The sequence below is a fragment of the Leptonotus elevatus genome, chromosome 7, assembly GCF_054856555.1.
Source record: "Leptonotus elevatus isolate MCC_2025b chromosome 7, RoL_Lele_1.0, whole genome shotgun sequence".
NCBI lineage: Eukaryota > Metazoa > Chordata > Actinopteri > Syngnathiformes > Syngnathidae > Leptonotus > Leptonotus elevatus.
This window is the reverse complement of record NC_141245.1, coordinates 26069708-26085265: the sequence shown is the minus strand read 5'-3', so window position 1 is coordinate 26085265 and position 15558 is coordinate 26069708. Positions and strand designations below refer to the sequence as shown.

Here is a 15558-nt window from a genome sequence, read left to right as displayed (position 1 = left end):
AAGCATTTGCCTTTGAGTCATTGTAATTTGATTTGTGAGGATTATTTTGATTTCAAAATGTGATGACATGTCGCTTGACTACTATAGCAATCCGTCTGGTGAGTCGCAGGCAAAATCAACACGCCGTTTGTTTTCACCAAAGGAAGCGTTGCATTGCAAAGACGCTCGGATGTTCGGGATTGTCCATAAACGAGAACAGATGTGAGGCCAGCCAGTCAAAGACAACACATACATATTACAAATATTATCATTATACAACAAACCTGTGAGGACATTCCTTCCACAAACCCGATGGTGGGCGTTTGGACCCTTTGGAATACCTGGCAGCATAGCACCGAAAACATGTTTTTGTCATGTTTTCACTTTTCATTCGCATTTTCCTTTCCAAGCCGAGTGGCCACCAGGTAGCAGCAGCAGCACGTGCCGTGAAACCGGAACCGGAAGTGTTACCGTGCTACGGCGGATGCAACGTTTTACTGTGGCGGACCAACATGGCCGCGCTCGAACGGGGAGCAACCTTCCTCCGTTTGCTCCGGTAGGTCCGATTTTAAATGAATTTAAATTGAGCATTTCGCCTGAGAAAGGATATTATATGTAAATATAACGAAATATATTGACAAAGATGAGTGGCTGTTGTTATTTCGAGCATTGAGATGGCGTTCGACCTGAAAAAGAAACCGGAAGAACGTAACTACAGTGACGCAATGGGTGCACAATTCAAACATAAACTTAAATAAACATCGATATTCAAGCTGTCAACGAGATGTTTTAGAACATTCATGTTTACCGTGTAGATTGAGCTGAAATGGAGAAAAGTTGCTCTTGTTATGACGTGTACCCGACAGCCACAGCCTCACACCTGCGCTAGGTAATGACATCATCATGGAGACGGACGGTGGTGGGGCTGGGTGACCCACAAGAAACATTTTCATTTGTGACCGTTAAAAACATATACTTGCGCCTAAAATACGATTTGTTGCTTCATACTGGACAGTTGGTAAGCCAATGAAACGTAATTTCTCTAGAATTTATTTTTATTTTTTTGTGGACACAAATGATCATTTTGCGTGCATGACATTTGGCCACAAAATTTGCGGCTACAAATGCAAATTTTGTGGCCCTGGAGTGCACTAGTAAATCAATATGGATAAGTTGACTGACAAGTACGTTTTTTGTGTGTTTTTGTTTTTATTTTATACATGAGCAATCGCGCCGCTGATATTTTTTTTGTCTTGAGTTGTGAGTACCAAATGAATTATGACAGTGAGCTTCGCAACAAGCAGCCGACAATCCTTCTGAAAAGAGACCCGAGTGATTGCTTCAATCTATTTGTTGCCATTCCCTGTCAAAGTTTAAGCGCAAAACAACATGAATTTTAGAAAGTCTGCTAGCTATGCCAACCCACCATGCAAAACATCTTTGACAGGCTAACAGAAGTAGCATCGATGTAGTTTTTACAGCAACACATGTAAAGAGACAAAATAACAAACAATGCTCACTGTCATATATCCTTTATCCTCTTGTGGGCGTGGCCGCTTGCAGGAGCAATGCTCAGGTCTTGTGCAGGCGCAGCAAACCCGTCGGACGGGCCTTGGCAAGATGGAGGAGCGTGGTGACGTCTGTGGCGGCAGTGGGCGGCGGGCTGTGCGCCGTTCCCTTCACGCAAGTAAGACCACGTCGTCGTTGAATGTTTCTCATTTCATTAATGGGCCGCAATGATGCTTATTTGCGCTGGTGTGGAAAATGTCCTTTCTATGGGTCTAACTGGCGAAACTGTATCATATTCAAGCTTTTGTTTTATCATTGTAAAAAAAAGTAACAAGATTCAAAAGCATGCCATTTCAACAGATTCAAGTTTTAAATATGGAATTGACTAAAGGTGTTAAAAAACAACAACGATTGGGCGATATATCGCAATATTAGAGCACGCAATTCTCGTGTTGATTCAATGTGCGGCCGAATCGATGTTTAAACATCAATTTTTGATGGAAATATTCAACAAAACATCTTACTTGGGGTTAAGGTTCACACTTTAACTCTTTGACTGCCAGACGTTTTCAGAAAAGGGATGCCGTCAGTGCCAGCCGATTTAAGCATTTTGACTGATTTTCAAGGTCCACAGAAAATGTTCTGTTTGGACTATGGAAACACACGTACTACCAAATGAAAGATTGGACTTTCATCTTTCATCAGAAAAAAGAGTTTGTTTCTACCTTATTCCGTTCTTTAGTAATCAACAATAGAAAATGGTTAGTTTGACCCAATTTCGCCTGTGTTGGACCAAAATACGGAGAAATCAAGCTTTTAGTGAAACGATATTATTTCATGCATTCTAGTGAATTTGACACTTCTTTTTGTCCATGAATGATGCCACAAACACCTAAATAGTGCTTTACTTCTATAAAACACTACCACCAAGAATGAAAAAGTGTTTTTTGATAGCAAAATACGTTTATTTACATTCAACAGTGTAACAATTTGACAACAATTTGGCAAACTATTTACAAATGTGTGCAACTGTGGTGCTATTTACAAATATGTGGATGTTTCAACGACAGTTTTTCTTTTTGTAACACTCTCCTGCGTGCAAGGAGACGCAACAGCATTTGCACAAGATTGCCTCTTCGCGTGCGGCACTTTCTTGCCGGCCGTTTTTTTCCGGGGAATAGCAAGTATATACTGCAGTGTGTCATCAAGTCTAATATCAGGATCATGCTACGGTTTCGTTACGGTTTCGTTACGTCTCGCTTCCCGTGTCCTTCAGTTGCTATACCGGGTGGTAGGAGATGTTCTGATCCATTTTATCCACTCCATTCATGGTGGCATCGTAGTCCAGAAACAGTGTCTTCTCCGTGATCAGACTGTACCCGCTCCTCCGATGAATATGCATTGGACTCGGGGTACTCTTCATTGTCCGATCGAATGTCCGCTTGTGCAGCTCCGCGTTTTCCGGCCTTAGCAGCGCTAGCCGCGCTAGCCGCGCTTTGCCGGTGAGGCTTACTACTTGTTCATAACAGTCACGCCAAAGCTTCCAACTTTGGCGTAGAGCTCGGAGTCATCTTCATCATCATCATCAATCTGCATTGGTCGATGCCAACTCTCCATCGCCCGATCGAATGTCCGATTGTGTAGAAGTACCCGGCCGGCTATTGTGCGCGTTTTCCGGCCTTAGCAGCGCTAGCCGCGCTAGCCGCGCTTAGCCGTGCTAGCCGCGCTTAGCCGTGAGGCTTACTACGTGTTCATAACAGTCACGCCAAAGCTTCCAACTTTGGCGTAGAGCTCGTTGTCATCATCATCGTTGACATCAATGCGCTTTTTAGTATTGATTGATGCTTTCCGTCTTTGAAAAAAATGCTCAAGCTGAGCTGCTTGTAACCGGTTGCTTGGTCAAGCCATTGTGGCTTGGATCAGCCATTGTCTCCTCAACACTCTAGCTCCGCCTCACGTCTTCTACTGACGCCCACGGTGGGCGGCCCATCCAACCTTGTGCAAAGAGAGTCATCGCTGCCCTCTAGGGGCCAAAACGAGTCTTTGACTAATCAGATCTGCCTGATACTTTCAGCACAGCTGCCCAAGGCTTTCCTGCACCCGTTTTTGAAAAAAAAAAAAAAAACATAGGGGACGTCTTTTAACGTCCTCGGCGCCCTTCCCTAGGTTTATGCTAAATGTTTTATAACGTTTATGGCAGTCAAAGAGTTAAGCATGGAAAAGCCTGAAGTTTCAGATACATATACAAATCTTACAGTGTACATGTACAAGTGTACTGATTAGTAGTGATGGGAAAATGAAGCTTCATGAACCTTCATGATGCACTTGCAAAAATGTATTTAAAAAAAGAAGCATGCAGCAATAATTATGGAGGGCGCTGCATTTTTAAGTTTCCTGTTAAGAAAGATCCGTTTGCTAACGTCTTGTTTATTCCCATCAAATTCTGTTGCTTTTCCAACCGTCGTTTTTTTTGCCGTTGTGGCAGGTTCCGAGCCTCACTCACGAGTCTCTGATCAGACGAGCGGCCTCGCTGGTGACGGACAGTTCCAGCACGTTCCTCTCACAGACCACGTTAGCCCTCATCGATGCCGTCACTGAGTATTCAAAGGTGAGTTTGAACAACAACAAAATCAGCCTTACTATATATAAAGTCAACCCCCCCCCCCCCCCCCCTGAAAAAAAACGCCTTACTATAAGACATGGTCTTTATTTTTTTATGCCATACTTTGCAGGTCGCCTTACTTTATAAAAACAAAACGCCCGACTCAAGGAATTTGGACGGTCAATTGACTTGACTGCATTACTAATGGGAAGGATATGTGGTGTGTGTCATCTGTTGGCCCTGTTGGGGCCCCCGCTGGCCGAGGGGCCCCAAGCAATTGCCTGCCTTGTCTAATGGCAAACTACGCCTCTGCAGGCTGTGCACACGTTGGTAGCGCTCCAAAAACGCTACCTGGCCTCACTGGGGAATCTGAGCCAAACGGAGGAGGAATCCATCTGGCAGGTGATGATTGGCCAGCGAGCGCAGGTGAGTCCCGGCCGTCGGTACGAGGCGACCGCCAGCCGTGGCGCAGTGATGCCACATGTTGTGGTGTGTGTGTGATAGGTCAGCGACAGGCAAGAGGAATGCAAGCGTTTTGAGGCGGTGTGGACCAGCGCCCTTCACCTGTGCGCAACGACAGCGGAGGCGGCGTATACTTCAGGTGGGCAGAAACACGCAGGAACACGGGTTCGACCCTTAAAGTTGAAAGCAGACACGGTGGTCTTGCTGAAGCCACAAACAGACAAAATCCTATCAGGGATTGTGCCGAAAGAAGGTTTCGTAATTGCTAATGGATGCCACACCATGGCGTCATAGCACTACTTTTATGTCTGTCAAAATGAAACGCTAACTCACTTCATTGTAGTGCCTTGGCACCAAAATGCCACTAGATGGCGCCAAAGCAGTTCTCTTGATGCTTTGACCTGAGCTCATAACCTCTCAATTCAATTGTATTTGTAGAATAGTTCAGCTGGAATAAAATGCTGCACATAAATATAAATCAAAACCAGGGGTGGGTGATATGGCCAAAAAATGATATCACGATATTTCAAAGAAATTTGCCGTGACGATATTTTTGCCAATATTGCTAGTAATTACTGAAGAATTGATTTGTGATTGATGCTTCGGAATAATAGCACTTTAATTGCGAGCACAATATTTAATTTCATATTTAAGCCACTTTTTTTCTCAATTGAAATGTAAACAAATATCAAATATTGCAACCGTAATGGAATGCGACCCCTGCAAGGTCTAATTGTGACATAACTGCTTAAAGCACATAAAACACAAACCTTCAGAAGTCAGTGGCAAAAAGAAAGTCCATTATTTTCTCCTGTGTGGTTGAGCTTCGTGTTGTCGAGGCAAACTAAATAAATAAATGATACGTTAGCGGCCAGTCTGTGACGTCATGCTCTGTACATCGCAGGCAAGTGTATTGTTAAAAAAAAAAAAAATTCCCCCTGCGATTGTTTAGGCAGCGGTTATTTTCCCGTAAACCCTCCTGCAATGCGTTATTTTGCCGTGAATGCCTCTGATTGATCAATCAGAGGCGCGAGAAAATGCCGTGATTGCTTGTCGACATGACGAGCGGGTATGAATGACGCAAATGTGCGTCGAGAGCGTGTTAGCTTCACGGCCGGTTAGCATCACAAAGTCACATCAACTAAAAAAAAAAAAAAGAAGTTTTAATTCAATAATTTTATATTCAGCGTATTTGACTGTATAATTTAAGCCTTTTAGAAAATATTACTTCTTTGTATTTACTTTTTTGCATAAAAGTTTTTTTTGCAGTATCAAATCTAACTGAATATTTATTTAACATTTGTCATTCTTTGGGCTTAATATTTTATTCCAACCATTTTTTAATATAAGGCCTTGACGCCAAAAAAATGTTTGCAACACAGTGAAAAGATAATTGATGATTGATTAATTTCATTTGCTAAAACTTGGATTTATATATATATATATATATATATATATATATATATATATATATATATATATATATATATATACAATTTAAAAAGCAGGAATGTGTTTTTTCACCGTGTTTATGTAAATAATGTGGAAGTGAGCTTCAGCATGTACCGGGCCACTGTTAAATCATTCACTGGTAGCCATTTTCCCTGAAGCAACCCCCTTCACTCCCCGCTGTTTTGCTGGATTTTGACAGATTTCGCAAGGCCCACAGAATATTGTGTTCTATTGCTATAAAAACATGGAACCTACCAAAAGAAAGATTCGAGTCTCTTCTTTCATCAGGAATAAAAATAAAATTTGTACCTGTTTCCGTTTTGCAGCAATTAGCATTAGAATATAACTAAGTTTCATCGTTATTCACAAACCTGTTGAAAACACTAGGGAAATGAGCTTTTTTGCAACATGGCCCTGGTTGAGCTCTTATACTCTGCTGCCACCTGCTGGTCATTTTTTGTAATAACAACCACTGCTTCAACCGTTCTTTGCAGTTGCGAGGCTGCATCAAAGCCTTCTGTATGCTCTAAAGTAAATTAAAAAAAACGACTTTGAGAGCACAGTAATATTTAAAATAGAAAGTTTGTATCCATTTTTGGGAGCAAGCGAGTTCAATCGGGACCCCGGGCCACTTGGAAGCCTTTCCAGATGCACTTTGTCACGCTGAGCGTTTGCAGGGGCGGAGCATGCGTCCATCAGCATGCAGAGCAACATTGAGGTGGCCCGCTCCCAGGTGGAGGAGGCGCGCAAATCCTCCCGGGACGCCGACAAGAAGCTGGCCGAGGCCAACGCCTTGGAGATCCAGGCCAGCGCTCGGCGTGCCGCCGCTCTGGAGAAGCGCGAGGACGACGTGCCCGAAGCTTACCTGCGAGAGGACTGAGGAGATGAGAGCAGACAAGAACCGCTTGCGTTTACTGGGCCAAATGGGAAAGCAGTACATGTCGGCGCACATCTGGATTGCCTCGATGGGAGGGAGGTCTTTGCACGTGAGGGAAATTGGGCGGTGTCTTTCTGAGATGACCTTGGCGGAGGTCGCTGCACTGTTTATTATATTCGGAGTTTGTCTCGAACTTTGATTTTGCTGTGATTTATTTGTTTTTTGCCTACATTTAATAAATGCATCAGGAAATCTGACCATGTGGCGTTGACTGACTGGCAAAACCTTGAGAACGATTTGGTCGCCATGACCAATGACTTGCGCAAAATGAAGAAAAGGAGTATGTAAAAAAACAAAATGGAGGAAAGACAACCTTCTTATACGTATGATTTGTTGAGATCAGGGTTATTATAGTTTTGGAATTTTCATTTTATTTCGTTTTGAGTTCTGTTTTTTTAGGGTTAGTTCAGTTAGTTTTAATGACATTACAGGGTGGTTCTGTTAGTTTTTATTAGTTTTGGTTATTTAAAAAAAAATGCTACGTTTAAGTTTAGTTGTAGTTAGTTTAAGTATTAGTTTTCGGGTAAAAAAAAAAAACGTGTATTACTTGTGTGCAATATTTAGACCATGATAAAATGAAAAAAAAAATCCTACCTAGCGTTGCATTTGGCCTGAGAAGGCGAGCCAAGCCATTGGCGCCAAAAGTCAAGGACGCAAAATTGTCGCCATGGATGACGTCATCTGAAGGTGCTTTTCTATTGGCTGCTGTTAGATGACATCATTTCTGTGTGACACTTTCAAATGTCCTTATTCCGGTTAATATTGAAATAAATATATTTAAAATCACGTTTAAAATCATCCCCAAAGGCTCATGCTTTAAATTAATTAACAAATACTAAAACAAAGGACATTTTCGCTATAATTAGAGTTGGTTTTAGTTTCAAATTTTTTTAGTTTTCGTTTAACAAGAAATGAGTTCTGTTGTCCAGGTTTTGCTGTCGTTTCTGTGCTAAAGATTCAAAACGGCTTCTTGGGATTTCCAGAGGAAGTGCGAATAGCACATTTGTCCCGTCAGAACACAATACATAAGCGTTGGAACAACATGTCACCACTGGCACTGTCTTCCTCAAAGCGGCTTCCGAAAACTCTCAACCATCAACGCGAGCGTTTCGCTATTCGAACGCTGCTTACACTTTCATCTTACGCGCGTTTTCAAAAGTCACTCAGCGGCGTTTGCTCCGGCAAATTAGCCGCGGTGTCGCTCGTTTCAGCTGTCGTCACATCATTGATTGCTGGAGTTCTTTTCAACTGGGGCCAAGGGTCAGGAGCCAATCCGATGGTTGCTCATAGTGTGATAATGCATTAAAATGAAAAGTCACATTCACACCCGCCCCAAAGCCCCTGATTTGAATCAAGTGTTTCTCTTTAACCAATAGAAAAAGCACATGATGAACAAAAAGACTTTTGTCTTTTTCACCTCTGTGATTTCTCCAGATAGCAAAACAAGTTTTTCTCCACAGAAATGACCCCCTCACCGCCCCCCCCCCCCATTTTTTGCTTCCTCAAGAAAAATGTCCTCATTGTCAAAATGGACACGACTTGTCAACTATTTGGAGTCAATAGCATGATACGCTGTTTCAAAACTTTTGCCAGCTTGTTTACACGCGATTTCCTCTCATTTCTTGTCATAAACGGAGCCAAAAAGGATTCTTGAGCTTGTGTTATGAGGACACACAAGGAATTGATTAATCATGTGCAAACCGGAAGAGGCTTCATTGATTGTAGAAAAGGGCACCGTTGACCACCCGGCGATTTATGTCCTCCCTGGATGGGAATAAGCCACCAGAGGATGTTTAAAGGCAGGAGGCATCGCCAGCAAACACAATCAAGGCTCATGCTTTATTCACAATGACCGCAAGCGCTGCAAAGCCCCCCCCCCCCCAAGCCTGTTAAACTTCGCAACATAAAATTTAGTAGTTATGTCTATCAAGAGTCGAGCCCAAAAAAAAAAATGCCATAAAAGCACGGCGATATCTTATCTGTTATCTTGACCTCAAGCGGTCACGCGGATGACGATGATGGAATTATTGTACTCATTTCACTTTATGATTTTCAACATGTGCTTTTTTCGAAACAATAACAACTTCGAAGTCAACTTTGGAGCTTGGACAGCAGAAGCACTTTTGTTTATCTTAAGTGAATAAATAGGATGCCACCTCCAAGCCGCTGACAGCGCGCTATCGTCAGCCCGTGCCAAATATATGATCGCACTTTGTCCTTCAGGAAGCGATCTCCGAGGGTTTATATTAACTTTCGCTTCCTTGTTTTGCAACACTGTTTTCTTCTTGTTCCTTGACAACACCCAAAGGACTTGTACAAATTGCCCACTGATAGAAAAGTCTTATATTTGTGCATTTTTAATTGAATATTGTTGATCTTTATACACTGCGTTAACATCTTTTTTTTTTTTTTTTAAGTTCTCTATAAATAAAACCACTGATCTGAATATATGACTGGATAGCCGATAGGCCAAAACTTTTGAAGCGGCGAGGTCGCCATATTGCTCCTCCCAAGAACCGTTTCTCGGCATGCATTTACAGTATTGAAATAGGAGAACATTTGAGATAGTACTTAGTAGAAAAAAAAAAGATTTATGATGTTTTATATTTGTTCAACAAGAGGACTTCAGACTTATACCGTCTACTTTTATTTTTGTTAGTTATTTATTTTTTAATTTTTTTCCCCACCGGCCGCCACAAAACCCCCGCCGCCGGCCCTATACATTACTAAGTGCCTACGAGCTGTATACGTCCAATCTGTACGTATGGGGTAGATGCCACGGACTTCCGACTTCTGGGTTTCACACATCAGCGTCGTTTCCGGCCACTCATGGCCGCGTTCCAACACTCGAACCCCTTTTCCCTCCCTCCCCCAACCACACGCTCCCGTCCATCGGCGTTTCAACTCTCTGTAATGCTTCGGACAACTGACACGGACACACCACACACTCGCACGCGTCGACGGGAACGCGCAACCGAGGGGCGCAAAGGCGGAATCACAAGAACTGGGATGCGCCCCACGCGTCGCAAACAGGAAACGGAAACAAAGCAGATGTGTAAAAACCAGGAAGTCGGAAGTCCCGCCTCCTCCGTGGCATATACCCCTTACCATATAGTTTATACAGTAGTAGCGAGATGGGAGGAGCAAGATGGCCGCCCTGTGACTTCAACGGCTTGCACTGGCTATCGGCTATCCAGTCATATTTTCAGATCAGTCAATAAAACTGACTTAAGAATCTAATACAGTATTTGTGTATTTTTCATCTAATGTTTTTTTATTTATGTCTGGTGTTTGGTATTATTTGCCAAGTTTAAAATGTTTTTTTTTTTTAATGTATTTGTATATATTTTTACATAAAAGTAACATTTGTTTAGACACTAATGTGCTCTGATGTTTTTGAAGTCGCTAAGTACTTCTCGTGGTCCATCCCACTTTGTTCCCAGCAGAAGCGGTGCCCCGTCATAGTGGTTAGTGGTACAGCCCACTTCTTCGGTGGAAGCAAGCGAGCGGGCTGGCTGATTGATTTCCATCCACAGTTGGGACGCGCGAGGGCAACACGCTCCGCTCCGCTCCGCTCCGCTCCGCTCCGCTCCGCTCCGGTCCGGTCCAGTCCCGTCAACGGAGCCATGGAGCCGTTCTGCGGACTTTTAACAACACTCCTCGTCGTTTACCGACTCTCCGGTGAGTCGCTCAGCCTCTTTGGTGACTTGCAAGAAGTTTGTGGTCTCTTTTCTTGCTCTCCTTTCCCACATCTGCGAGTCGGTGGCCGGCGAGTCGTGCTTGCCTGCCGGTTGCTTTTTTTTGCTTTTGCTGCTAGCTTGATGGGCTGCTTTGCGCCCTTACTCCAAACCGGCTCCGAAAGTCGTTGAAACGAGGGCAAATGGCGATAAAGGACAAGCCGATGGATGAGGGCTGTGCGAGTGTTGAGTTTGATTTAGACATGGTCGGACTGGGCTTGTGTGTGCGCGTGAGAGGGGGGAGGCAGCGCAGTTTGACCCGCTGCGGACTGTGAAGTCTGGCAGAGAGCGAAAGGGGGGGTGAAGGGCCGGTCCGGTGGAGGCGGACTTCAAGGGGGGGCAGAACCGGCCGTAAATTGGGCTCGGGGACAGCTGGAGGACCCAAATCCCAACACACAATTCATTCATACTTATATTTCAATATCCCCACTGTTTTTGTTTTTCTTATCAAATACATATTTGCATTTTCACCTATTTTTCATCTACTTGTAGTATATAGTGACCCCTCAGTTTTTTTTTTTCAAATATTGTTGCATTCATCACAAATTCTTTGTTTTATTTGAATTTGGTTAAAAACATTTTTTTTTTAAGAAAACCAGTCCTTCACCATTTGGTCATTTTGTATCGTTAGCCTAATTGACAATTCCGAACATCGGGGCGTTTCCACAGCGTATTGTATTGCTTTTGTCTGTGACGAACACACGAACTGGGCATGTTGTTATAGTAGTCAAACATTTCATCACACTTTCCAATCAAAATAATCCCCGGAAATCAAATTACAACGATCCAAAGTCCAATACTTTTCGATGAGCAGAGATCATCGCTTCACCGAGGAGAAATGCTGCATTCGAGGAAACTGGGAACTCTGATTCTTACACTTCTGCCCTCAAAGCCTTTGTGACATATGTAAATACAAGACATATGTTCACGTGACACAATGTGTTTAGGAATGACTGCGTTAACCAGAACAACAAAACAATTCATCGGAAAATCAGCCATCTTTGTTGTTTACATTTGCCTCAAACGCTTTGAGGGCGGACCCGGGACGCTCCGAGTGGGATAAATCCGACTTGAAACGTAGCATAAAACTTCCATTTTGACTTGGGGCCGTCATTTCGGAATTGTCAATAGCATAGTTGCCCAAATCATAATTTTCAATTTTTTTAGGAAAACCTAGAAAACCAATTCAACAGGCAAAACGAATCCATAATTATTATAATTATATATATATTTTTTACATTGGCATCTTTTCGTGATCTGGTGGCAGTTCATCAAAAAAGACCTCGACTCAGCAGTTCCCACGTTTTTGGTGCCGCCTGCCGGAATGAAGGCACCGTAAAAGACATCGTTTTGAATTGTTCCATTTATCGGCCAAGTGACAAAATCATCGTATCTGATTTACAGTTTTAAAGTTCATGCCGGTCCAAGTAAGTTACACGGCTTCGTCTTTTTGGATGCTCAACTTCATTTGTTTATAGACCACAAAAACAACCAGCCACAAATGTAACAAAGGGCTGTCAACAAATAAAACGGAAAGCCTTAATTGGTGCTGTATGTTGCAGATGCAGCAAAAATAAGGTTAAGTCGTGTAAAGATTACGGCCCGACCGATTCATCGGCCGCCAATCATATATAATCAGCCGATTATCGCCCTTCAAACATCGAGCAAAACAATCGGCCAATTTTGCCAAATGCCTTTCCCTTAAAAAACGTTATCAAAGAAAATGTAAATGCACCATTTTGTTTGCGTAGCATTAGCAACTAGCAAGTGTGTAGTGCATGTGGTTCTGGTTATTCTGCTGTCCCAAAGCGTCCTTTAAGCTGTTTAATGACACCCCAGTTGGAGTTGGCTGTAAAACTAAACACACAACGTTAAGAATTACATCCACTGTATATTTAAATACAAAACATGCTTCGTTTTTAAAACATCGCTAGCCTAGCGCTAATGCTAAAATCAAAGAGAGGATCCCATTCAAGTGTTTTTCCTCCGAATAACGAATATTGACACACAAATGCCGTGGGAACACGTACCCGCACGTGGGATAACACTACGCAAAGGCACAAATTCTTCCCAATGTGTAAAAAACAAGTTATTTTAATCGAGTTCAATTACAACTTTCTTCTGTACTCACTTTTAAGTGTGTACAACATGGATGCACGCCACCACACTGCACCAAAGAGACCCACAAATATAGATTTTATGCATTAAATATATATTTTTAAATAATTGACAGAATAATCGCTAATCTGTATTTTTTTCTGCCAAAAATTGGTATCGGCCTCTGCCTCAAAAAGTGCATATCGGTCGGCCCTAGTAACAAAGTGTGTTGCTACTGTATTGCGTGCACAACAGTGTTCCTTTGATTTTCTTTTCCTTGTTATAAAGTTCTTTCTTCTTCCAAGGCAGGTTGTGTGTAGTTGGAGAGGGAGGCGGTTCAGACAGTGTGGGTGTGTGTGTGTGTGTGTGTGTGTGGTGGGGGAGGGGTGGGGTGGAGGGGTGGGGGGGGGCACTCCATGGGAGGCACTGCGGCGGCTCAGGGAGGATTGACCTGCAAGTCGGGCGGAATTCCAGCTGGAGAACCATCGAGCCCCCCTGAACATTTTCTGTCCTCTTCAGACGGGTGGGTCTTTTTTTTTTAGGCCCATATCGATTGTTGGCAGAAAATAAAATACCGATTACCGACTAATCTGCCGATGATTTAAAAATATATCCTTGGATGTTTGCGTTCTTGAATTTTGAGAGAAGAAAGTCTTTGAATTCTTGAAATATCTACTTTAAATATCATTTGGAAGGACAATGACATAATAAAACAATAAGAAAGTGACATAAGATTAGAATATTCAGAAAAACCAGTAAGAACAAACACTGACTGTTCTTGTGCGTTTTGGCCTCTTGGGGGCAGTGTGGTGGCGTGCATCCATGATGTACACACTTGAAGTGAGTACAGAAGAAAGTTACGATTAAATTCTATGAAAATAACTCGTTTTTCACACTTTGCGTCGTGATCTCTCACCTGTGGGTACGCGTTCCCACAGCATTTGTGTCTGAATATTCGTTATTTGAAGGAAAAACACTCCCGAAGTCGAGCATTTGAATGGGTTCTTACCGTCGCTTTTAGCATGAGCGCTAGGCTGCGATGTTTTAATTTTTGCATTTAAATATACAGGGCAAGTAATTGTTATTGTTGTGTGTCTAGTTTGGCAGTTATCTCCAACTGGGGTGTCATTAAACAGCTTAAAGGACGCTTGGGGACAACAAAACAACCAGAATAACATACGCTCTTCCTACGCAAGCAAAATGGTGCGTTCAGGGTACTTTCACAGCATCGGAAACTTTGGTTTTCTTCCATGATGACATTTTAAGGGGAAAATAGTTGGCCCAATTGGATGATTATTTTTGCCGATGTTTGAAGGACAATCATTGGCCGATTCTAATCGGTCGGGCCCTTTTTTTTATGCACGCATCCTCGACACACAACTAAAGGAGAAATGAGAATTGGTGAGCAGTAAAAGCAAAGCAAACACATGAAGTTGGACGAGGTCGTTTTGACATTGGACCTGTAGTGCTGTGATTTCCGACCACTGCTGCGGGAAACGATCCATTTTCACGCAATTGTATCCCAAAAAAGTATTTTAGAATACAGATAGACCGATATGTTTGTTTTTCTTCATTACCGATATTGGTCAAAATGGCAAATATGGGCTCCGATAATCGGTCTATCCATAATCGCTAACGACCAATAATGTACAGCGGTACTGGAGGTAATAATTGCCATGATTGTTCACATTTTTGCCGATATTTTCCATCCAATATTTTTCAATGTTCCCAATATTTCGTATTTCTCAAAGCATTTTTGCCCGAATGCTGCGTATTCCTCGTTCACAACTCGCATGGAAGCGCGTTACGTTGGAATCAATTAGCTGTGCCGCGGCGCTTGCCTCGTCTTTGTGAAATCTATTTCTGTCTCCAGCCTGTAATTTGGGCGCCTCCATTACTGCCACATTTTATTTATTTCCATGCGAATCACGCCGCCCAGAGGGGGAGACCAAAACCACCAAAGTGAGGTCTTCAATTAAAGCGACCTCGCAGCTTTTAGCTCCGCCTCGCTCCAATCGATCCCCCCCCATCTTGAAAATGACAGCAGCAACTTGGAAGCTAATCCGCAAAGTTGACAATTTGTGTTAATTTATGAAGCAGCTTTTTATGATTACAGGCGGAGAGGGAAAAAAAAAAAAAGAGCGCCATCACATCTGTCGAGACAATGCCGGCAAAAGCCAAAGCTATCAATCAGCCCCATTTGTAGAAATCGTTGAATCGGCGTGAAAGGCGCGTTGTGAAGAAAAAACGACGACGACATGTAATCGGGACATTCCACGCACTCGATGCTGCTGGGAATGCTGGATTGCAGCGCGACAGTCGGCGTGCTTGACATGCCGCGTCACGGCAGCGCTATCGAAGCCCTGCCAAAGAATTTGCCTCTCGAACAATCAATAAAAGATGCGCTTTTGATGTCGAGCTGCAGCCTCCAAAATGTGTCAGGCCGCAAAACAGTTGAGCATTTTCAGAAAACCGCAGACCAAACGCGACGACCGTTCGAGCAAAAACATTAGTTATCCATATGACGCGTGCTCGTTGTCGCGCCAGCTGACGTAATAATGTGCAAAATATATTTCAAAATCGAAATCGAATATATGCAAATATTAGGAGAAATACATTGGCTGAAAAGTTTAAATAACTGGAAAATTACAAACAGGAAAAATATTAGGTGAGAAATATTACGCAATACAATAGTGGACACTAAAATATTAGGCGAAAAAAAATAATTATATATATATATATATATATATATATATATATATATATATATATATATAGTAGAA

At 42.7% G+C, this 15558-nt stretch overlaps 2 protein-coding genes across 2 annotated transcripts in view; both read left to right on the top strand.

The window, feature by feature from the left end:
* The first annotated feature begins 404 nt into the window (after nucleotides 1–404).
* Nucleotides 405–7138, top strand: LOC147171693 (diablo IAP-binding mitochondrial protein-like). Its single transcript, XM_086080468.1, has 6 exons — nucleotides 405–535; nucleotides 1543–1666; nucleotides 3974–4096; nucleotides 4406–4516; nucleotides 4595–4691; nucleotides 6682–7138. The coding sequence occupies exons 1-6, from the start codon at nucleotides 492–494 to the stop codon at nucleotides 6882–6884; spliced, it is 702 nt and encodes a 233-aa protein (XP_085936594.1). The 5' UTR covers nucleotides 405–491; the 3' UTR covers nucleotides 6885–7138.
* A 3254-nt stretch (nucleotides 7139–10392) lies between these two features.
* The window catches only part of nectin3a (nectin cell adhesion molecule 3a), a 35268-nt gene continuing 30102 nt past the window's right edge, over nucleotides 10393–15558 (top strand). Inside the window, exon 1 of the mRNA XM_086081529.1 lies at nucleotides 10393–10622. Coding sequence (XP_085937655.1) covers nucleotides 10568–10622 — 55 coding nt within the window. The 5' untranslated portion in view covers nucleotides 10393–10567. The remainder of the gene's footprint in view (nucleotides 10623–15558) is intronic.